This window comes from Xenopus tropicalis, chromosome 10 (assembly GCF_000004195.4).
Source record: "Xenopus tropicalis strain Nigerian chromosome 10, UCB_Xtro_10.0, whole genome shotgun sequence".
Lineage (NCBI taxonomy): Eukaryota > Metazoa > Chordata > Amphibia > Anura > Pipidae > Xenopus > Xenopus tropicalis.
Genome location: NC_030686.2, coordinates 202,501 through 227,187, shown reverse-complemented (window position 1 = coordinate 227,187; position 24,687 = coordinate 202,501). Strand labels below are relative to the sequence as shown.

Here is a 24,687-nt window from a genome sequence, read left to right as displayed (position 1 = left end):
GTATCCCTAACGCCCCCTGTCTGCCCCAACAATGATCTTCTACTGCCCCAAGTGCCATTTAACTGGCCCCAATAAATCACTATGCCCCCTCCCCATCTGTCCAGCAATGATCTTGTATTACCCCAAGTGCCATTAAACTGGCCTCAGTGTATCCCTAACGCCCCCTGTCTGCCCAGCAATGATCTTCTACTGCCCCAACCCCCATAGCTTCTTCACTTCCTTCCATTCTGCCCCCTGCATGGCAGTCACTCTGCCCGACTGTCAGCCCTTTCCCATCACACTATTTCTCTGCTGTTTCTCTGAGCAGTTCTGCATTTTTGGAGGAAGTGTGTTATTCTGGTCGGTCACTTTCCCAGTAGCGACGGTCTCTCTCTCTGTGGCCCCAGCAATGTGACGTCCCTGCCCCGCACTCTGTGGCACCACATCGACCTGTTACTTGGCATCGCTGGGGCTTTGCTTGGCCTTTGTGGGTTCTGCAGAACAGAAGGAACGACACGAGAGGTGACAAACAGCGCAGACCCCACAAAAGTAGGTGCTCCCCAATTCCCTTCCCCCCCCCCCCCGTAGTCTCTCCGTGGCGTCATGTTCATCTGCCCCCAGTAACCAGATATTTACATTTTCTTCCAGTTACTCAGCAGCCGGTTCCGTGCTGTGACCCCCACAATGGGCTGCATCAAGTCAAAGGATTCTCATGGGTCTGGCAAAAGCCTGGGACCTCCCGAAAGCACCGAACCCCAAGCCCATTATGTCAAGGATCCAACGTCTACAGCTGTTATGGTACTGTGTAATCCCTAGCCTCTCCCGTCTGATTGGTAGAGTTATAGGGAGGGGCATATGGAGCAATAGGAGGAGTTATAGGGAGGGGTATAAGGAGCAATAGGAGGAGTTATAGGGAGGGGCATATGGAGCAATAGGAGGAGTTATAGGGAGGGGTATATGGAGCAATAGGAGGAGTTATAGGGAGGGGTATATGGAGCAATAGGAGGAGTTATAGGGAGGGGTATATGGAGCAACAGGAGGAGTTATAGGGAGAGGTATATGGAGCAATAGGAGGAGTTATAGGGAGGGGTATATGGAGCAATAGGAGGAGTTATAGGGAGGGGTATATGGAGCAATAGGAGGAGTTATAGGGAGGGGTATATGGAGCAATAGGAGGAGTTATAGGGAGGGGTATATGGAGCAATAGGAGGAGTTATAGGGAGGGGTTATATGGAGCAATAGGAGGAGTTATAGGGAGGGGTAAATGAAGCAATAGGAGGAGTTATAGGGAGGGGTTATATGGAGCAATAGGAGGAGTTATAGGGAGGGGTATATGGAGCAATAGGAGGAGTTATAGGGAGGGGTTATATGGAGCAATAGGAGGAGTTATAGGGAGGGGTTATATGGAGCAATAGGGGGAGTTATAGGGAGGGGTATATGGAGCAATAGGAGGAGTTATAGGGAGGGGTATATGGAGCAATAAGAGGAGTTATAGGGAGGGGTATATGGAGCAATAGGAGGAGTTATAGGGAGGGGTGTATGGAGCAATAGGAGGAGTTATAGGGAGGGGTATATGGAGCAATAGGAGGAGGTATAGGGAGGGTATATGGAGCAATAGGAGGAGTTATAGGGAGGGGTATATGGAGCAATAGGAGGAGTTATAGGGAGGGGTATATGGAGCAATAGGAGGAGGTATAGGGAGGGGTATATGGAGCAATAGGAGGAGTTATAGGGAGGGGTATATGGAGCAATAGGAGGAGGTATAAGGAGGGGAATATGGACTAATAGGAAGAGGTATAGGGAGGGGTATATGGAGCATTAGGAGGAGTTATAGGGAGGGGTATATGGAGCAATAGGAGGAGTTATAGGGAGGGGTATATGGAGCAATAGGAGGAGTTATAGGGAGGGGTATATGGAGCAATAGGAGGAGTTATAGGGAGGGGTTATATGAAAATGGCCCCTGATATATTCAGTGGGGAGGTAATTCCTGTGGTTCCATTAGATGAGAAGTTTGAGGCGCAAGGTGACATTGGGGGGCTACAGAGGAAGCGTTTCAGTGTCTCCCACATATCTAGTGTATATATAACAGCTGTTACAGGAATAAATCACCACACGTGCAGGTGCAGTGGGAACTTATGTCATATTTGTATTTTTCTTATTTTTAAGACTAAAGTTGAGAGATCATCTAAGCACCCCAAGGAGGAAGGTAGGTTTCTGGTGTTGGAGCGCTACCTACCTGCTGATTTGTATATCATACAGTTACCAACCGACCGGTTATAATAATAATAATGTTGATATAGGGATACTGTACCCCCTACTGTAAATGATAAGGATATTAGCAGTCACTGAGGGGTTCTGTGCCCCCCATATAAAGGCACAAGGCTGCAGGCTGAGTTATACAGGGAACTCTGAGTATCACTCATGTATTATAAGGGATAATGTACCCCCTACTGTAAATGATAAGGATATTAGCAGTCACTGAGGGGTTCTGTGCCCCCCATATAAAGGCACAAGGCTGCAGGCTGAGTTATACAGGGAACTCTGAGTATCACTCATGTATTATAAGGGATAATGTACCCCCTACTGTAAATGATAAGGATATTAGCAGTCACTGAGGGGTTCTGTGCCTCCCATATAAAGGCACAAGGCTGCAGGCTGAGTTATACAGGGAACTCTGAGTATCACTCATGTATTATAAGGGATAATGTACCCCCTACTGTAAATGATAAGGATATTAGCAGTCACTGAGGGGTTCTGTGCCCATATAAAGGCACAAGGCTGCAGGCTGAGTTATACAGGGAACTCTGAGTATCACTCATGTATTATAAGGGATATTGTACCCCCTACTGTAAATGATAAGGATATTAGCAGTCACTGAGGGGTATTTTATGTATTATAATGAAATAAAGTTGTATTTTCCCAACCCTTATAGGGTATAACATAGACCAGTGGTTCTCAACCTTCCTAATGCCGCAACCCTTTAATACAGTTACTCATGAGGTGGTGACCCCCACCTATAAAATTATTCCCAAGACCATAGGAAATATGTGTTTTCTGATGGTCTTAGGCGACCCCTGTGAAAGGGCCACGACCCACAGGTTGAGAACCACTGACATAGAGGGTAAATCAGGGCACTGGGCTGGCAGCACAGGGTACGGTATAGATGTACCTGCTGGGGGGCAGGTACATTGCGGACGCTGATAGTGACTGTGGGGGCTCATCCCCCATATCTGTTGGTACTGACCCAGTGAGGCTGCAGGAAGTGGCGGTTCTGGCAGTTCCGTTACTTGACATCAGTGTTTCTCAAGCTGCTGCTTCCTCCTTTCTCTGCTTTCTTCTGCTTTCTCTATCATTCCGATCATATCATCATTTCTAAATGTATCACTGATTATCTCTGTATCTGAATGGAACACTTCCTATAGGGCACATGTTATCATAGAAATAAGTGGGGAATAAGGGGTTAATTCAGTGTTTGCAAATTGACCGTCTCACTCCTGCCAAAAGCTGTTGGAGGAATTTATTTGGATTTTCTTTTTTCCCTAAGAATTTAATGGATTTGCTAATGGCTCCAGAAACATATCTGTGCATTTGCTTTCAAAAAGATATTATGGGGCAGTTTTTAGAAACTCGCGTAAACTCACGATTACTAAAATTTGATCAATGATGTATTTATTAATAGTCACAATAATTTGTCCGTTGACTCTACGAAAGTTTCTAATTTTGTACTATATTTATGCGAAATATTCAACCGTTTTTTCTCTCTAAAAATCGGATAATTTTTTTGAAAGTTGTATGAAATTTTCGATAATATATTGCCATTTCAACAATGATAGGGTTAACTTCCCCTTGAAAATGTGTGAAATAAAAAACAATGATAGGATTAACTTCCCCTTGAAAATGTGTGAAATAAAAAACAATGATAGGGTTAACTTCCCCTTGAAAATGTGTGAAATAAAAAACAATGATAGGGTTAACTTCCCCTTGAAAATGTGTGAAATAAAAAACAATGATAGGATTAAGTTCCCCTTGAAAATGTGTGAAATAGAAAACAATGATAGGGTTAACTTCCCCTTGAAAATGTGTGAAATAAAAAACAATGATAGGGTTAACTTCCCCTTGAAACTGTGTGAAATAAAAAACAATGATAGGGTTAACTTCCCCTTGAAAATGTGTGAAATAAAAAACAATGATAGGATTAAGTTCCCCTTGAAAATGTGTGAAATAGAAAACAATGATAGGGTTAACTTCCCAAAAAACCTTAATAATGTTAATAATGTTCCCCACAGAGGAGTTGTTGTAGGGAAATAGTCTCTGGGAAATCTGGGAAGAAGTTGCTTCAGGGATTCGGCATTTTGGACAAAAGGCTCCATTAGGACTAAGATTTTTAGCTAAACTATAAGTTTTATAAGCAAAATGTATAAAACAAAAATGTCGCTCTCTCCAATTTCCAGAATTTATTAAGTTATAATAAGCTTTTGGGTACAATAGTTGTATTTAGGGAGACCATTTTGGGCTTCTTTTTCCAGTAAACAGCTAGGGGCGTTACGTTTATAGCCATAAATTACTTAAAGGAGAAGGAAAGGCATTTGGGCAAGTTACTGCCAATAGATTTGCCACATTAGTGCCCCATAGAACCCTATATTGATTCTGCAGAAAGCTTTACCCTAGGGGCTCCCTCTGTTTGTTTAACATAGCAGCTACCATTTTAGCTCGGTCTCAGTAGCTTCCTGCTGCAGCTCTGGCTGCTTGTAGCTCAGATTATACAGAGTTGGGAGGGGGAGTGAATTCTTATGAGTCCTTATGGGAGAGGGGAGCAGGAGAAGGGAGAGAGGAGAGAGCTGCACAGATTCTGGCCCCGGGAATGAAGGATATTTCTGAAAGCAGGAAGTCTGAAACAGAAGAACATGTTTACAGAAAAGGAGACAATAAATCCTGTGTTTCTGTTGATAGAGGATAGTGCAGCTGTGAGTGCTTATGGCTGTAATAACATAGACCTTTCTGATAAAGCTACTGAGTTTTTACTTTTCCTTCTCCTTTAATAAATTCCTCACATTCATCATAAATGTATCCAAAATGTTTAAAACAGCAGATTGTTCTACGGATTGTTCTACGGGCTCTGGTGTTGCCTTATAGTGATATTTACGTTGATGGTGGGATCATATATCAACATTACTCAGGGAATAAGAGATATTTGCACCAACAACCTGTTCCATGAACTTTATACCTTATGTTTTCCACGTGGACATGGGAATCCTATGAAACAGTAAGTTCTGAGTTGGTTTGTATCGGGGTAAAGGGGCAATGGGGTTTATAAATAAAGGGCATTATAACGTTTATATAATCATTTCCATGCAATGATAATATCTCTGTATAGCGGGTTTGGCTTCATCTCCAAATCTAGTTCCTTCCATGGTTTATGGACAAAGTTCAAAGAAAGTTGCTTTTCACTATATCAGGTTTGTGTAGCGCCGGGCGCCAGGGGCAATCGATAATTCACAATACGGTGCAGCACCCTGAAATGGTGAAAATGGTGACTAAAGACTAGGCAGCGTTTGGGCTAACCACCCTTATCAAGCCTACTGACTTGTGTAACATACTCGCTAGGGGGAAGGACAAACATACTCCCCCCATTTTTTCACTACATTTTCTCCCATAGTGCTCTGTGAAACAATAGATATCAGCTCCATCCAAGCTATTCAATAATCTTATTTACAAAAAATTCCCATTGAAAATACCATTGATATAATAAAATTGACATCTTCACAAGTGATTCATCCAGGTATTGTGTCAGTGTCCACTGTTGTGATTCCTTCCGTATATTCCATAGCTAAAGCGGATCTGCTCTTGGGTGGGGTGTCTATAACTGAAACCCCAGTCATCCCAAGGTCTGGAGCTGCAAGAAAAAAAATGAAATAGAAGAGTATTATTACACAAGAAGCACAAAATCCAAAGAATAGTGATGAGCGAATCTGTTCCGTTTCGCTTCGCTGAAAAATTTGCAAATCTTTCAAAAGATTCGCAAAACAGTGACAATGTCGTGCGGCAAAAAAAATTGTCACCCGCGGCTATTATTTTGTCACCCGCGGCTATTATTTTGTCACCCGCGGCTATTATTTTGTCGCCCGTGGCTATTATTTTGTCGCCCTCGGTTATTATTTTGTCGCGCGGCTATTATTTTGTCGCCCGCGGCTATTATTTTGTCGTGCGGCTATTATTTTGTCGCCAGCGGCTATTATTTTGACGCTGGCGACAATTTTTGGACGTGCGGCGAATCCATGCCAAAGAACAACATATAATCTAAAAATATGACATTGGAGAATAATCAAGGTTAAACCCCCTGGACTGACTGTGCCCAATACACGAATCCATTTCATAACCGCTTAGCACCGCGTCTCAAACACTCACCTTTATCTATAACCTGGTATCTGATTGGCTCACTGTGGGTTTGGACTTAAAAAATGCGATGGTAACGGCCAGAGCATAGGGGCATTTCATTAGATAGATAACCCCAGAAGAATTACAGGTGATTTAAGGTAGATTTATCCATTTATCCACCTAAGGGCACATTTACTAGAACTCTATCATTTCACTTTTTTTTTTCAAACTCGACTAAAGTCATTTCCTCGAATTCGAAAAATCAGATAGGAAAGTCAGCGTGAGGAGAACTCTAAAGTTTGGAGTCAAAAGAAGGACTTTCCATGCAAAGAGACATCTGCCATTGACGTGTACGTGATCTCGGCGAGGTTTCCTGGCGAATTGTCCGATTTGGATTTTTAGCCCTTTTGCCATTTTGGAAATCTCAAAAAAGTTTTTTTTTTTTTTTTAGAGCTAAAAATCCAAATCGAAAAAAAATAAATAAATCCGATGGTTAGTAAACGACCTCCATAGACCCCTAGGGTTTTTTTGGAGAAATGTTCAAATTTGTTTAGTGTTTTTATGTATACGATTGTTTGTTTGTTTTTTTTCCTAGAAAAATTCAGGTAGTTCTGAGTAATTTCTCCAAAAATTTCTATAATTTATTTAAAACTTTATGTGACTGTCAAAAAGCACGTCACGTTTAAGCTGCCGAGAATTATTGAGTCCTATGGAGGCTTAGGGGAGTAGGGAAATAGTCAGTGACAGCCTGTCCTTGACACATTTTCAAGGGGAAGTTAATCCATCATTGTTTCCCATTCACACATTTTAAAGGGGAAGTTAATCCCATAATTGTTTTCTATGTCACACTGTTTCAAGCGAAACTTAAACACATTTCTTTTCCAAGAATGAGTGCCAATGCTCTTAAAGTGGCCGCCGGAGCATTTCCTATTTGGGAAAGGGTGAAAGGATTCATGGAAATGAATGTCTCTTTAAATTTTAGGGTGCTTGAAAATTTGGAAATAAATGGGATTAGCATACATTATCAAATGCCTTTTGAGCATCAGTAAATATAAAGGTACATGGAATATTATTTTCATGAAAGTTTCTAGCAGCAGATCCACCTTTAACTAAACCAGTTTGTTCAGTAGAAAGTCATTTTGGGATTATATTGCAGAGAGGATTTAGCAATATCTTCAGAACAATCTTATATCACAGTTAATTAAAGTTACAGGGCAAAGAGATATGGGAGAAGGGAGGTCTTTCCCATGTTTGGGAATTACTTTAATGAGTGATAACTGACTAGAGGGTAAAGACATTTCTCCATTATAGATAGATAACGATTATTATAATGATTATAGATTGATTTAATAAATCTACCAAAACAGAAATGATGCCATCTGGCTGAACTTTATCAAATTTACCAGACAATCCATCCGGGCCACTTGTTTGTAAATGTTTATTTTTTTGATTGCTTGGTTCACCTCTATAGAAGTGATAGAAGCATTTAAAGCAGGAGGAAAGGCATTTGGGCAAGTTACTGGCAATAGTTTCACCACATTAGTGCCACCTAGAGCCCTATATTTATTCTGCAGAAAGCATTACCAGACCAGAGTAACAGCCGTAGAAGCTCCCTCTGTTTGTTTAAAATAGCAGCTGCCATTTTAGCTTGGTCTCGTTGTTGCTGCTCGTTTGTTTGTAACTTTATCAGTTGTAAGTTGTATTGTCGGGCTGTGAGTTTGGCTACTTCAGTTCCCTCGATTGAATTGTCGGGCTGTGAGTTTGGCTACTTCAGTTCCCTCGATTGAATTGTCGGGCTGTGAATTTGGCTACATCAGTTCCCTCGATTGAATTGTCGGGCTGTGAGTTTGGCTACTTCAGTTCCCTCGATTGAATTGTCGGGCTGTGAGTTTGGCTACTTCAGTTCCCACGATTGAATTGTCGGGCTGTGAGTTTGGCTACTTCAGTTCCCTCGATTGAATTGTCGGGCTGTGAATTTGGCTACTTCAGTTCCCTCGATTGAATTGTCGGGCTGTGAGTTTGGCTACTTCAGTTCCCTCGATTGAATTGTCGGGCTGTGAATTTGGCTACTTCAGTTCCCTCGATTGAATTGTCGGGCTGTGAGTTTGGCTACTTCAGTTCCCTCGATTGAATTGTCGGGCTGTGAATTTGGCTACTTCAGTTCCCTCGATTGAATTGTCGGGCTGTGAGTTTGGCTACTTCAGTTCCCTCGATTGAATTGTCGGGCTGTGAATTTGGCTACTTCAGTTCCCTCGATTGAATTGTCGGGCTGTGAGTTTGGCTACTTCAGTTCCCTCGATTGAATTGTCGGGCTGTGAGTTTGGCTACTTCAGTTCCCTCGATTGAATTGTTGGGCTGTGAGTTTGGCTACTTCAGTTCCCTCGATTGAATTGTCGGGCTGTGAGTTTGGCTACTTCAGTTCCCACGATTGAATTGTCGGGCTGTGAGTTTGGCTACTTCAGTTCCCTCGATTGAATTGTCGGGCTGTGAGTTTGGCTACTTCAGTTCCCACGATTGAATTGTCGGGCTGTGAGTTTGGCTACTTCAGTTCCCACGATTGAATTGTCGGGCTGTGAGTTTGGCTACTTCAGTTCCCACGATTGAATTGTCGGGCTGTGAGTTTGGCTACTTCAGTTCCCTCGATTGAATTGTCGGGCTGTGAGTTTGGCTACTTCAGTTCCCACGATTGAATTGTCGGGCTGTGAGTTTGGCTACTTCAGTTCCCACGATTGAATTGTCGGGCTGTGAGTTTGGCTACTTCAGTTCCCTCGATTGAATTGTCGGGCTGTGAGTTTGGCTACTTCAGTTCCCTCGATTGAATTGACGGGCTGTGATTTTGGCTACTTCAGTTCCCACGTTCAGTTCCCACGTCCGACAATGTTGCCGGGTAGAAGACGCCATTGGTATAGTTTATATACATTGGTTTGTCACAGTTTATTCTATTCTCTTTACCTTTTACCTGTTTCTATTCATATTCAGCCCAATAGTATTATATTCTCTTTATATCTTCTTTTTCCTATTATAGCTTGAATATCAATAAAAAGAAATACAAAATAAAGCAAAACCTCCAATGAGGTGGGAAATATTGCAGTCAGATTCTGGTTGGGCGACCAGGCAATATTGGCTGCTATTTAGGCTTATAAATCCGCTATAAAGTTGTGAAAAAGTGAAGGATCCCTGCACACAACAGTGTAACTTGGTTGCTCGTGGCCCCCCTGCAGAAAATTATTTTGAGAGGTCCTGGTGCGACCAGTCTCTCCTCCCCCGCCCCCCCCCCCTCCTGACCCTGGCTGCGCCCCCCCTCCTGACCCTGGCTGTGCTGCACCTCCTGGCCCCGGCTGCGCCCCCCCTCCTGACCCTGGCTGCACTGCACCTCCTGGCCCTGGCTGCGCCCCCCCTCCTGACCCTGGCTGCGTTGCACCTCCTGACCCCGGCTGTACCCCCCTTCCTGACCCTGGCTGCGCCCCCCCTCCTGACCCTGGCTGTGCTGCACCTCCTGGCCCCGGCTGCGCCCCCTCTCCTGACCCTGGCTGCGCTGCACCTCCTGGCCCCGGCTGTGCCCCCCTTCCTGACCCTGGCTGCGACCCCCCTCCTGACCCTGGCTGTGCTGCACCTTCTAGCCCCGGCTGCGCCCCCCCTCCTGACCCTGGCTGTGCCCCCTCTCCTGGCCCCCACTGCACTGCACCTACTGGCCCCGGCTGTGCCACTATATTTAATGTAGGAAAGGGGCTGGGGGGGGACGAAGGTACAGCAGACCCCGTGGTCCAGGCCCACCTGCTTCCTGTGCCCCGCCCCCATGACCGAAGGGTCTACTGTATATGTAGTTACACCACAGTCTGCACAAATGCACCCCCTTCTTAATGCCTCTCATAGACTGGGGAAGAGAATTTAGGAGATGGGGCCTGACAATTCAACACTGCGAAGACTACCGCAACACAGTAGAAGGGGAAAAGGGTCACTACGATATAGAAAGCCTGACGCATTTCGGATGTGAACCCTTAATTATAAATTCACTATAGCTGAGAATGGTCGTTAAGGAGATGTTAAACTTCACACTAACATGTCTCTGCTGGTCTCCCTTAGGGCAAGAAGAAGTGGTCCTGCTGGCTTTGTATGACTATGATGGAGTCCACCCTGGAGATCTGACATTTAGAAAAGGCGACCATCTCCTGCTAAAGAAAGAGTAAGTCCAATGAATATTCATCTTCTCTTTATCTATGAACAAGATGGCGCCATGTGGCTACACTGTCCTACGTGACTTCCTATCTGTCTCAAGCAGAAATGTGACCCAGGGATCGTGTGGGGATGTCCCACTGAGTGTTTAGCTGCCACATTGTGTCCAAAGGAGTGAAATGTGTCTCGTGCTTCCCAACTGTACCTTATTCTATAAGGGGGACCCTCACAGATTCCTTTGCCCCCACACAGGTCGGGGGAGTGGTGGGAAGCGTATCTGATTTCCACCAGAGAAGAAGGCTTTGTTCCTAGTAACTACGTAGCGCGTGTCGATTCGCTGGAATCCAAAGAGTGAGTATGAAGTTTCTCTGGTTCTTCTACACGGATACTGGGCCTGGCTGTTCTGTATATGATATATGAACTCTCTCTGGTTCTTCTACACAGATACTGGGCCTGGCTGTTCTGTATATGATATATGAACTCTCTCTGGTTCTACACAGATACTGGGCCTGGCTGTTCTGTATATGATATATGAACTCTCTCTGGTTCTTCTACACAGATACTGGGCCTGGCTGTTCTGTATATGATATATGAACTCTCTCTGGTTCTTCTACACAGATACTGGGCCTGGCTGTTCTGTATATGATATATGAACTCTCTCTGGTTCTTCTACACAGATACTGGGCCTGGCTGTTCTGTATATGATATATGAACTCTCTCTGGTTCTTCTACACAGATACTGGGCCTGGCTGTTCTGTATATGATATATGAACTCTCTCTGGTTCTTCTACACAGATACTGGGCCTGGCTGTTCTGTATATGATATATGAACCCTCTCTGGTTCTTCTACACGGATACTGGGCCTGGCTGTTCTGTATATGATATATGAACTCTCTCTGGTTCTTCTACACAGATACTGGGCCTGGCTGTTCTGTATATGATATATGAACTCTCTCTGGTTCTACACAGATACTGGGCCTGGTTGTTCTGTATATGATGTATGAACCCTCTCTGGTTCTTCTACACAGATACTGGGCCTGGCTGTTCTGTATATGATATATGAACTCTCTCTGGTTCTTCTACACAAATACTGGGCCTGGCTGTTCTGTATATGATATATGAACCCTCTCTGGTTCTACACAGATACTGGGCCTGGCTGTTCTGTATATGATATATGAACCCTCTCTGGTTCTTCTACACAGATACTGGGCCTGGCTGTTCTGTATATGATATATGAACTCTCTCTGGTTCTACACAGATACTGGGCCTGGCTGTTCTGTATATGATATATGAACTCTCTCTGGTTCTACACAGATACTGGGCCTGGCTGTTCTGTATATGATATATGAACTCTCTCTGGTTCTACACGGATACTGGGCCTGGTTGTTCTGTATATGATGTATGAACTCTCTCTGGTTCTTCTACACAGATACTGGGCCTGGCTGTTCTGTATATGATATATGAACTCTCTCTGGTTCTTCTACACAGATACTGGGCCTGGCTGTTCTGTATATGATATATGAACTCTCTCTGGTTCTTCTACACAGATACTGGGCCTGGCTGTTCTGTATATGATATATGAACTCTCTCTGGTTCTTCTACACAGATACTGGGCCTGGCTGTTCTGTATATGATATATGAACTCTCTCTGGTTCTTCTACACAGATACTGGGCCTGGCTGTTCTGTATATGATATATGAACTCTCTCTGGTTCTTCTACACAGATACTGGGCCTGGCTGTTCTGTATATGATATATGAACCCTCTCTGGTTCTTCTACACGGATACTGGGCCTGGCTGTTCTGTATATGATATATGAACTCTCTCTGGTTCTTCTACACAGATACTGGGCCTGGCTGTTCTGTATATGATATATGAACTCTCTCTGGTTCTACACAGATACTGGGCCTGGTTGTTCTGTATATGATATATGAACTCTCTCTGGTTCTTCTACACAAATACTGGGCCTGGCTGTTCTGTATATGATATATGAACCCTCTCTGGTTCTACACAGATACTGGGCCTGGCTGTTCTGTATATGATATATGAACCCTCTCTGGTTCTTCTACACAGATACTGGGCCTGGCTGTTCTGTATATGATATATGAACTCTCTCTGGTTCTACACAGATACTGGGCCTGGCTGTTCTGTATATGATATATGAACTCTCTCTGGTTCTACACGGATACTGGGCCTGGTTGTTCTGTATATGATGTATGAACTCTCTCTGGTTCTTCTACACAGATACTGGGCCTGGCTGTTCTGTATATGATATATGAACTCTCTCTGGTTCTTCTACACAGATACTGGGCCTGGCTGTTCTGTATATGATATATGAACTCTCTCTGGTTCTACACAGATACTGGGCCTGGCTGTTCTGTATATGATGTATGAACTCTCTCTGGTTCTTCTACACAGATACTGGGCCTGGCTGTTCTGTATATGATGTATGAACTCTCTCTGGTTCTACACAGATACTGGGCCTGGCTGTTCTGTATATGATGTATGAACTCTCTCTGGTTCTTCTACACAGATACTGGGCCTGGCTGTTCTGTATATGATATATGAACCCTCTCTGGTTCTACACAGATACTGGGCCTGGCTGTTCTGTATATGATATATGAACCCTCTCTAGTTCTTCTACACAGATACTGGGCCTGGCTGTTCTGTATATGATATATGAACTCTCACTGATTCTACACAGATACTGGGCCTGGCTGTTCTGTATATGATATATGAACTCTCACTGATTCTACACAGATACTGGGCCTGGCTGTTCTGTATATGATATATGAACCCTCTCTGGTTCTTCTACACAGATACTGGGCCTGGCTGTTCTGTATATGATATATGAACTCTCACTGATTCTACACAGATACTGGGCCTGGCTGTTCTGTATATGATGTATGAACTCTCTCTGGTTCTTCTACACAGATACTGGGCCTGGCTGTTCTGTATATGATATATGAACCCTCTCTGGTTCTACACAGATACTGGGCCTGGCTGTTCTGTATATGATATATGAACTCTCACTGATTCTACACAGATACTGGGCCTGGCTGTTCTGTATATGATGTATGAACTCTCTCTGGTTCTTCTACACAGATACTGGGCCTGGCTGTTCTGTATATGATATATGAACTCTCTCTGGTTCTTCTACACAGATACTGGGCCTGGCTGTTCTGTATATGATATATGAACCCTCTCTGGTTCTACACAGATACTGGGCCTGGCTGTTCTGTATATGATATATGAACCCTCTCTGGTTCTTCTACACAGATACTGGGCCTGGCTGTTCTGTATATGATATATGAACTCTCACTGATTCTACACAGATACTGGGCCTGGCTGTTCTGTATATGATATATGAACTCTCACTGATTCTACACAGATACTGGGCCTGGCTGTTCTGTATATGATATATGAACTCTCACTGATTCTACACAGATACTGGGCCTGGCTGTTTTGTATATGATATATGAACCCTCTCTGGTTCTTCTACACAGATACTGGGCCTGGCTGTTCTGTATATGATATATGAACTTTCACTGATTCTACACAGATACTGGGCCTGGCTGTTCTGTATATGATATATGAACTCTCACTGATTCTACACAGATACTGGGCCTGGCTGTTCTGTATATGATATATGAACTCTCTCTGGTTCTTCTACACAGATACTGGGCCTGGCTGTTCTGTATATGATATATGAGTATAACCCCCTGACATTGCCTTCTACCTGCTGATATGTTTATCTGAAGGGCATAAGATTTACCTGGCACACTGCATTCTGGGAGATGACTTCCTCTACTTCTTTTGCCCTAGGTGGTACTTTAAAGACATGGGCCGGAAGGAAGCTGAAAGGCAGCTGCTGTCTCCTCTCAATACCTGCGGGGCATTTATGATCCGAGACAGTGAGACAACAAAGGGTGAATATGGGGCAAATACATACAGACAGGGATTATGGTTCTGAGACAAGTGGGCCCATCCAATATTCCCTTTGGCATCTTAATTGCCCCCCGTCTGACAATCTCTCTGTGTGTCTAGGTTCCTTCTCCCTCTCGGTGCGAGACTCGGGGGACACGGTGAGACATTACAAGATTCGCACCCATGAAGATGGCGGCTTCTTCATTTCTACGCGGATCACGTTTCCATCGTTGCCAGAGCTGGTCTCCCATTACCAAGGTGGGGGCCATTATCAAGGTGTGGGCCATTATCAAGGTGGGGGCCATTATCAAGGTAGGGGCCATTACCAAGGTGTGGGCCATTACCAAGGTGTGGGCCATTATCAAGGTGGGGGCCATTATCAAGGTGTGGGCCATTATCAAGGTGTGGGCCATTACCAAGGTGTGCGCCATTATCAAGGTGGGGGCCATTACCAAGGTGTGGGCCATTATCAAGGTGGGGGCCATTATCAAGGTGTGGGCCATTACCAAGGTGTGGGCCATTACCAAGGTGTGCGCCATTATCAAGGTGGGGGCCATTACCAAGGTGTGGGCCATTATCAAGGTGGGGGCCATTATCAAGGTGTGGGCCATTATCAAGGTGTGGGCCATTACCAAGGTGTGCGCCATTATCAAGGTGTGGGCCATTATCAAGGTGGGGGCCATTATCAAGGTGTGGGCCATTATCAAGGTGGGGGCCATTACCAAGGTGTGCGCCATTATCAAGGTGGGGGCCATTATCAAGGTGTGGGCCATTACCAAGGTGTGCGCCATTATCAAGGTGGGGGCCATTACCAAGGTGTGGGCCATTATCAAGGTGGGGACCATTATCAAGGTGTGGGCCATTATCAAGGTGTGGGCCATTACCAAGGTGTGCGCCATTATCAAGGTGGGGGCCATTACCAAGGTGTGGGCCATTATCAAGGTGGGGGCCATTATCAAGGTAGGGGCCATTACCAAGGTGTGGGCCATTATCAAGGTGGGGGCCATTACCAAGGTGTGGGCCATTACCAAGGTGTGGGCCATTACCAAGGTGTGCGCCATTATCAAGGTGGGGGCCATTACCAAGGTGTGGGCCATTATCAAGGTGGGGGCCATTATCAAGGTAGGGGCCATTACCAAGGTGTGGGCCATTATCAAGGTGGGGGCCATTACCAAGGTGTGGGCCATTACCAAGGTGGGGGCCATTATCAAGGTGTGGGCCATTACCAAGGTGTGGGCCATTATCAAGGTGTGGGCCATTATCAAGGTGGGGGCCATTACCAAGGTGTGGGCCATTACCAAGGTGGGGGCCATTATCAAGGTGTGGGCCATTACCAAGGTGTGGGCCATTATCAAGGTGTGGGCCATTATCAAGGTGTGGGCCATTATCAAGGTGTGGGCCATTATCAAGGTGTGGGCCATTACCAAGGTGTGGGCCACCAACAGGCTACTAACTCATTTTCATGCACAGCTAAAAAGCTTATTTAGGGCTGGGTTACACTCACAGTGGGCACAGGTGCCCAATGCCATCACACTGGTGCCGCAATGCCACGACTTTGGCCCCAGATTGAAAATACAAAAGCCATCACAACCCAGGAACGGGGCCACATTGTAGGTCTCCATTCTATGAGTTTCTGGGTGCTCTATCATTATAAGTGTTTCCGGTTATTGACTGAGGGCCACCTACCCTTTGCCCACCATGTGCCCTCTGATACAATGCCACGGGATGGCCGTCTGTTTTTCCCAGCACTCACTCCTTAGTCCCACCTTTCTGGGTCCAACAAGCGGGTTGTGCAGGATTGTCTTTGCCCCTTTGCTGTTTGTAGACAAGTTCTGCTCCCAGATCTCCTTACAATTTGCTCTCGTTCTGTGCAGGTAAAATGAGTGGTTTGTGCCAGTGCCTGACAGTACCGTGCCAAACTCTGCGCCCAGAGAAACCGTGGGAAAAGGATGCCTGGGAGATCCCGCGCGAGTCGCTGTCACTGCAGAAAAAGCTTGGAACGGGGCAGTTTGGAGATGTTTGGCTGGGTAATTGCCCCACACTGTATACCGGTTTCTCCTCTGAAGCCAAATCAATGCCTGCCTTCCTCTGCTTTTGCCCCTACCTTCTGGCATTCAAACCACCACAGTCACTAACTGGCGCACAGTTGTATGTGCCACACCATAAAGAAAAGTATGAGCAAAGTCTGCTGTAAGTGCCACCTCCTCCCCAATCTAATCCGGCAGGGACAAGTCTCATACAGTGGGGCATTAAAGGGACCCTGCCATTATATTTATGGGGCTGTTTATCTCTAAATGACCCTGTTACACAGCAAATAATTCCCTCTGCCATTTAACCTTTTATTCTTCAACCAACAAATGTATTTGTAGCTGTAATATTGGTGTGTAGGTGCCATCTCAGTGCCTTGTGCTTTCAGCCAGCGCTACACATTAGAACTGCTTTCAGCTAACCTATTGTTCCTCCTACTCCCATGTAACTGGAGGAGTCCCAAGCCGGACTTGGATTTCTTACTATTAAGTGCTATTCTGATACCTACTGGGAGCTGCTATCTTGCTCCCTTCCCATTGTTCTGCTGATCGGCTGCTGGGGGTGAGGGGGGGGGATATCACTCCAACTTGCAGCGCAGCAGTAAAGTGTGCCTGAGTCTGAGCTTTCATCCAGCGCTACACATTAGAACTGCTTTCAGCTAACCTATTGTTTCTCCTACTCCCATGTAACTGGAGGAGTCCCAAGCCGGACTTGGATTTCTTACTATTAAGTGCTATTCTGATACCTACTGGGAGCTGCTATCTTGCTCCCTTCCCATTGTTCTGCTGATCGGCTGCTGGGGGTGAGGGGGGGGGATATCACTCCAACTTGCAGCGCAGCAGTAAAGTGTGCCTGAGTCTGAGCTTTCATCCAGCGCTACACATTAGAACTGCTTTCAGCTAACCTATTGTTTCTCCTACTCCCATGTAACTGGAGGAGTCCCAAGCCGGACTTGGATTTCTTACTATTGAGTGCTATTCTGATACCTACTGGGAGCTGCTATCTTGCTCCCTTCCCATTGTTCTGCTGAGCGGCTGCTGGGGGTGAGGGGGGGGGATATCACTCCAACTTGCAGTGCAGCAGTAAAGTGTGCCTGAGTCTGAGCTTTCAGCCAGCACTACACATTAGAACTGCTTTCAGCTAACCTATTGTTTCTCCTTCTCCCATGTAACTGGAGGAGTCCCAAGCCAGACTTGGATTTCTTACTATTGAGTGATATTTATCTTGCTCCCTTCCCATTGTTCTGCTGATCGGCTGCTGGGGGTGAGGGGGGGGATATCATTCCAACTTGCAGTGCAGCAGTAAAGTGTGCCTGAGTCTGAGCTTTCAGCCAGCGCTACACATTAGAACTGCTTTCAGCTAACCTATTGTTTCTCCTACTCCCATGTAACTGGGGGAGTCCCAAGCTGGACTTGGATTTCTTACTACTGAGTGCTACTCTTATAGCTACCACTAGGTGGGGCAATGCAGGTATCAGGGAGCTGTTATCTTGTTACCTGCGCATTATTCGCCTCATGTTCCTTTATCAGACCTCTATTTCCCACGTGTCCCCCGTGACTTTTGTGCTTCTCCCACCCCCAGCCACCTACAATGGACACACAGAAGTAGCGGTGAAGACTATGAAGGCGGGCAGCATGTCCCCGGCGGCCTTCCTGGAAGAGGCCAATCTGATGAAGAGCTTGCAGCACGAGCGGCTGGTGCGCTTGCACGCGGTTGTGACTCAGGGGGAACCAATATATATCGTTACTGAGTATATGCACAAGGGGAGCCTCCTAGATTTCCTGAAGAGCCCAGAAGGTTCCAGGCAGCCGGTCACTCAGCTCATTGACTTCTGTGCCCAGGTGAGGCCCCCTCACACCATCGCTCTATGTGGGCTTTGCCTCCATGTGGTACATCCGTGTTGTGTGCTGAAAGGAAGGGTTTCATACATGTACTTAGTATGCTCTACAGGTGGCTACATGGGAAGATTTGGCAAGGTCGCTAAACGAGTGGCTGTTCTCCCGATATGCCCACCTAAAAGTGGGCAATATTGGGCTAATTTGATTGCTTGACCCAATGGCGGGCATAGGTGCCATAAGACATAGGACCCCATCAAGGAGTTCACATAGGAGTGGGGTGGGAGGAGGCGAGAGGGTTGTCCTGGTTGTCTAGGGTGCCCATTTCTGCTTCACCCTGTCTATTGAACAGAGGTTATCTGGTGCCCCCATCATGCAGAGCCCAGGCTATCTGGTGCCCCCATCATGCAGAGCCCAGGGTATCTGGTGCCCCCATCATGCAGAGCCCAGGGTATCTGGTGCCCCCATCATGCAGAGCCCAGGGTATCTGGTGCCCCCATCATGTAGAGCCCAGGCTATCTGGTGCCCCCATCATGCAGAGCCCAGGGTATCTGGTGCCCCCATCATGTAGAGCCCAGGGTATCTGGTGCCCCCATCATGCAGAGCCCAGGGTATCTGGTGCCCCCATCATGCAGAGCCCAGGGTATCTGGTGCCCCCATCATGTAGAGCCCAGGGTATCTGGTGCTCCCATCATGCAGAGCCCAGGGTATCTGGTGTCCCCATCATGTACAGCCCAGGGTATCTGGTGCCCCCATCATGTAGAGCCCAGGTTATCTGGTGCCCCCATCATGTACAGCCCAGGGTATCTGGTGCCCCCATCATGCAGAGCCCAGGGTATCTGGTGCCCCATCATGCAGAGCCCAGGGTATCTGGTGCCCCCATCATGCAGAGCCCAGGGTATCTGGTGCCCCCATCATGCAGAGCCCAGGGTATCTGGTGCCCCCATCATGCAGAGCCCAGGGTATCTGGTGCCCCCATCATGCAGAGCCCAGGGTATCTGGTGCCCCCATCATGCAGAGCCCAGGGTATCTGGTGCCCCCATCATGTAGAGCCCAGGGTATCTGGTGCCCCCATCATGTAGAGCCCAGGGTATCTGGTGCCCCCATCATGTAGAGCCCAGGGTATCTGGTGCCCCCATCATGTAGAGCCCAGGGTATCTGGTGCCCCATCATGTACAGCCCAGGGTATCTGGTGCCCCCATCATGTACAGCCCAGGGTATCTGGTGCCATCATGTAGAGTCCAGGGTATCTGGTGCCCCCATCATGTACAGCCCAGGGTATCTGGTGCCCCCATCATGCAGAGCCCAGGGTATCTGGTGCCCCCATCATGTAGAGCCCAGGGTATCCGGTGCCCCATCATGCAGAGCCCAGGGTATCTGGTGCCCCCATCATGTAGAGCCCAAGGTATCTGGTGCCCCCATCATGGACAGCCCAGGGTATCTGGTGCCCCCATCATGTATAGCCCAGGGTATCTGGTGCCCCCATCATGTACAGCCCAGGGTATCTGGTGCCCCCATCATGTACAGCCCAGGGTATCTGGTGCCCCCATCATGTACAGCCCAGGGTATCTGGTGCCCCCATCATGTAGAGCCCAGGGTATCCGGTGCCCCATCATGCAGAGCCCAGGGTATCTGGTGCCCCCATCATGTAGAGCCCAAGGTATCTGGTGCCCCCATCATGTACAGCCCAGGGTATCTGGTGCCCCCATCATGTACAGCCCAGGTTATCTGGTGCCCCCATCATGTACAGCCCAGGGTATCTGGTGCCCCCATCATGTACAGCCCAGGGTATCTGGTGCCCCCATCATGTACAGCCCAGGGTATCTGGTGCCCCCATCATGTAGAGCCCAAGGTATCCGGTGCCCCCATCATGTACAGCCCAGGGTATCCGGCGCCCCCATCATGTACAGCCCAGGGTATCCGGCGCCCCCATCATGTACAGCCCAGGGTATCCGGCGCCCCCATCATGTACAGCCCAGGTTATCCGGTGCCCCCATCATGTACAGCCCAGGGTATCCGGTGCCCCCATCATGTACAGCCCAGGGTATCCGGTGCCCCCATCATGTACAGCCCAGGGTATCCGGTGCCCCCATCATGTAGAGCGCAGGTTAGCTCTGCTGCAATCTCTGGTACTAATATTGTGCCAGGTTGGTGCCAGTTTAAACCAGTGCCCGGGATCTGCCCTTATTGGCACTTCTGATATTACTGATCCAGTTCTGTTTCCCATCAGATTGCGGAAGGAATGTGGTTTATTGAGCAAAGGAATTATATTCACCGCGACCTACGGGCGGCAAACTGCCTGGTATCGGAAACGTTACTGTGCAAAATAGCCGACTTTGGGCTGGCGCGAGTGATAGAGGACAGCGAGTACACTGCCAGGGAAGGTGAGTGATTGGGCAGATATTGCCTGGGATACCGTGTTTCCTGGGGCAGATTGCCTGGGATACCGTGTTTCCTGGGGCAGATATTGCCTGGGATACCGTGTTTCCTGGGGCAGATTGCCTGGGATACCGTGTTTCCTGGGGCAGATATTGCCTGGGATACCGTGTTTCCTGGGGCAGATTGCCTGGGATACCGTGTTTCCTGGGGCAGATTGCCTGGGATACCGTGGTTCCTGGGGCAGATTGCCTGGGATACCGTGTTTCCTGGGGCAGATTGCCTGGGATACCGTGTTTCCTGGGGCAGATTGCCTGGGATATCCTGTTTCCTGGGGCAGATTGTCTGGGATACCGTGTTTCCTGGGGCAGATTGCCTGGGATACCGTGTTTCCTGGGGCAGATTGTCTGGGATACCGTGGTTCCTGGGGCAGATTGTCTGGGATACCGTGGTTCCTGGGGCAGATTGCCTGGGATACCGTGTTTCCTGGGGCAGATTGCCTGGGATACTGTGTTTCCTGGGGCAGATTGCCTGGGATACCGTGTTTCCTGGGGCAGATTGCCTGGGATACCGTGTTTCCTGGGGCAGATTCCTGGATACCGTGTTCCTGGGCAGATTGCTGGATACCGTGTTTCCTGGGGCAGATTGTCTGGGATACCGTGTTTCCTGGGGCAGATTGCCTGGGATACCGTGTTTCCTGGGGCAGATTGCCTGGGATACCGTGTTTCCTGGGGCAGATTGCCTGGGATACCGTGTTTCCTGGGGCAGATTGCCTGGGATACCGTGTTTCCTGGGGCAGATTGCCTGGGATACCGTGTTTCCTGGGGCAGATTGCCTGGGATACCGTGTTTCCTGGGGCAGATTGCCTGGGATACCTTGTTTCCTGGGGCAGATTGTCTGGGATACCGTGTTTCCTGGGGCAGATTGCCTGGGATACCGTGTTTCCTGGGGCAGATTGCCTGGGATACCGTGTTTCCTGGGGCAGATTGCCTGGGATACCGTGTTTCCTGGGGCAGATTGTCTGGGATACCTTGTTTCCTGGGGCAGATTGTCTGGGATACCTTGTTTCCTGGGGCAGATTGTCTGGGATACCGTGTTTCCTGGGGCAGATTGCCTGGGATACCGTGTTTCCTGGGGCAGATTGCCTGGGATACCGTGTTTCCTGGGGCAGATTGCCTGGGATACCGTGTTTCCTGGGGCAGATTGTCTGGGATACCGTGTTTCCTGGGGCAGATTGCCTGGGATACCGTGTTTCCTGGGGCAGATTGCCTGGGATACCGTGTTTCCTGGGGCAGATTGCCTGGGATACCGTGTTTCCTGGGGCAGAACAGCAGCGTTCCATGGCCCCCTGCATGCAACATGTGCTACTTACCTACACCTTATCCCTACTTACCTACACCTTATCCGTACTTACCTACACCTTATCCCTACTTACCTATACCTTATCCCTACTTACCTACACCTTATCTGTACTTACTAACACCTTATCTGTACTTACTAACACCTTTCCCTACTTACCTACACCTTATCTGTACTTACTAACACCATATCCCTACTTACCTACACCTTATCCCTACTTACCTACACCTTATCCGTACTTACTAACACCTTATCCCTACTTACCTACACCTTATCCCTACTTACCTACACCTTATCTGTACTTACTAACACCTTATCCCTACTTACCTACACCTTATCCCTACTTACCTACACCTTATCCCAACTTACCTACACCTTATCCCTACTTACCTACACCTTATCCCTACTTACCTACACCTTATCCCTACTTACCTACACCTTATCTATACTTACCTACACCTTATCTATACTTACCTACACCTTATCCCAACTTACCTACACCTTATCCCTACTTACCTACACCTTATCCCTACTTACTAACACTTTACTCTGCCCCCCCTCCAAGCCACCCAATCTGTTTAGATGGGACCCCCCTACACCCCAAGTGACCTTTTTAATAACATCTTTTTGCTCACAAGGTTCCAAATTCCCCATCAAGTGGACCTCCCCAGAAGCGGCCAATTATGGCTCTTTCACTATCAAGTCGGACATCTGGTCGTTTGGGGTGTTGCTAAGTGAGATAATGACATACGGGAGGAGCCCGTATCCAGGTGAGAGCAGCGTTGCTATATTAATCTCACGCCTTGAGAGGGGCCCCCATATTCATATAAAGGCATGGTCAGTGGTCTCCTGATTAAACTGCCCCTGGGGCGTGTACAGTGGGGCAATAACATTGTGTGCTACAATCAGGATTGGGATATTGGAATATGGAGCAGAACTGGGCCCCATCAGCACAGGGACAGGTTCCCTCAGTGTGGGGCATGTGGGCAATGGATGAGAGGGGCTCCGGGCGCTGGAGCAATGGGGCCATGTGTGTAGAGAGGGTTTTATTGTCCAGGTGCAGGGGTGCGGCTAGGGGTGTGGGTAATTGTGCAGGCAGGGGTGGGTAGGGGTACAGGCATGGTTGTGAGTAGGGGTGCAGGCAGGCAGGGGTGGGTAGGGGTACAGGCATGGTTGTGAGTAGGGGTGCAGGCAGGCAGGGGTGGGTAGGGGTACAGGCATGGTTGTGAGTAGGGGTGCAGGCAGGCAGGGGTGGGTAGGGGTACAGGCATGGTTGTGAGTAGGGGTGCAGGCAGGCAGGGGTGGGTAGGGGTGTGGGTAGGGGTACAGGCATGGTTGTGAGTAGGGGTGCAGGCAGGCAGGGGTGGGTAGGGGTACAGGCATGGTTGTGAGTAGGGGTGCAGGCAGGCAGGGGTGGGTAGGGGTACAGGCATGGTTGTGAGTAGGGGTGCAGGCAGGCAGGGGTGGGTAGGGGTGTGGGTAGGGGTACAGGCATGGTTGTGAGTAGGGGTGCAGGCAGGCAGGGGTGGGTAGGGGTACAGGCATGGTTGTGAGTAGGGGTGCAGGCAAGCAGGGATGGGGCTGATTACGATTGGGCAGCTTTTGCCCTGTACCCCACATGTGTATTTACACAGATTAGTAAATGTGACAGTTCTCACTTATTATTTCACATTATATAAAGACTCCCTTCTGCTCACCTGCCTTAAGTAGTCATTTCAGGGGGACAGACAATTTTGGGGGGACTTGGGGTGACCCTTTTATACAGATAATGATGGATTGAACGTTATGATTGCAGGTATGTCCAACTCAGAGGTGATGGCGGCCCTGGAGCGTGGGTATCGAATGCCGTGCCCCGGTACCTGCCCAACAGAACTCTATGGGATTATGCTCCAGTGCTGGCAGCAGGACCCCCACAAGCGCCCCACCTTTGAATATCTACAGAACATCCTAGAGGACTTCTTTATTGGCACCGAGACCCAGTACCAGGAACAACCCTGATTGGACTAGAAACAAGTAGTTCTGGCCCTCCCCTTTGACCCTGATGTCTCAGAACCGTGGTGAAACCCTGAGTAGATTTGTGGGGTACCAGGGTCACCCCTACTACTTATCCCTAATAATAACAAGTGAGATTGCTGAAGTTTTGCCCTGGGAAAAACCCAAATCTACCAACATGGGCCAGTTTTACTGCACCCCGACCCAAATGCACCCTGTATGTTATGCTGCCTCCTCATTTCTACCCCAAAAGGAACCCCTCACCTTCATGAGCCTTTACATCATGCACCCTAAATGCCCCCCCAAGCCCTGCTGGCGCAGTACAGCACCGCCCCTCGAATGCTCTATAAGGCTACAATTGTGATACTTTGTATTGCTCATTTTTATATCAAAGCCTTCTCCTATTTGCATTCCAGCTCCTGATTTAAATTACTGCCTGGTTGCTAAGGTAATTTGGACCCTAGCAGCCAAATAGCTGCTAAAATTCCAAACTGGAGAGCTGCTGAATATAAAGCTAAATAACTCAAAAACCGCAAATAATAAAGAATGAAAACCCCAAATGGTAAAGTAGTGTAAATTTCCTATTTCCCACCGTTACTCTCTATCTCAGAACAAAAAATGTGAAGTCACTGAATGAAATCTGA

General features: G+C 47.6%; 1 protein-coding gene across 1 annotated transcript; it reads left to right on the top strand.

The window, feature by feature from the left end:
* The first annotated feature begins 236 nt into the window (after positions 1-236).
* hck (HCK proto-oncogene, Src family tyrosine kinase) lies at positions 237-24,603 on the top strand. The gene is made up of 12 exons (NM_001015722.1): positions 237-528; positions 628-777; positions 2,146-2,185; positions 10,438-10,537; positions 10,780-10,878; positions 14,352-14,455; positions 14,574-14,711; positions 16,328-16,480; positions 18,063-18,322; positions 20,547-20,700; positions 22,690-22,821; positions 23,847-24,603. The coding sequence occupies exons 2-12, from the start codon at positions 664-666 to the stop codon at positions 24,047-24,049; spliced, it is 1,497 nt and encodes a 498-aa protein (NP_001015722.1). The 5' UTR covers positions 237-528; positions 628-663; the 3' UTR covers positions 24,050-24,603.
* Positions 24,604-24,687: the final 84 nt, after the last annotated feature.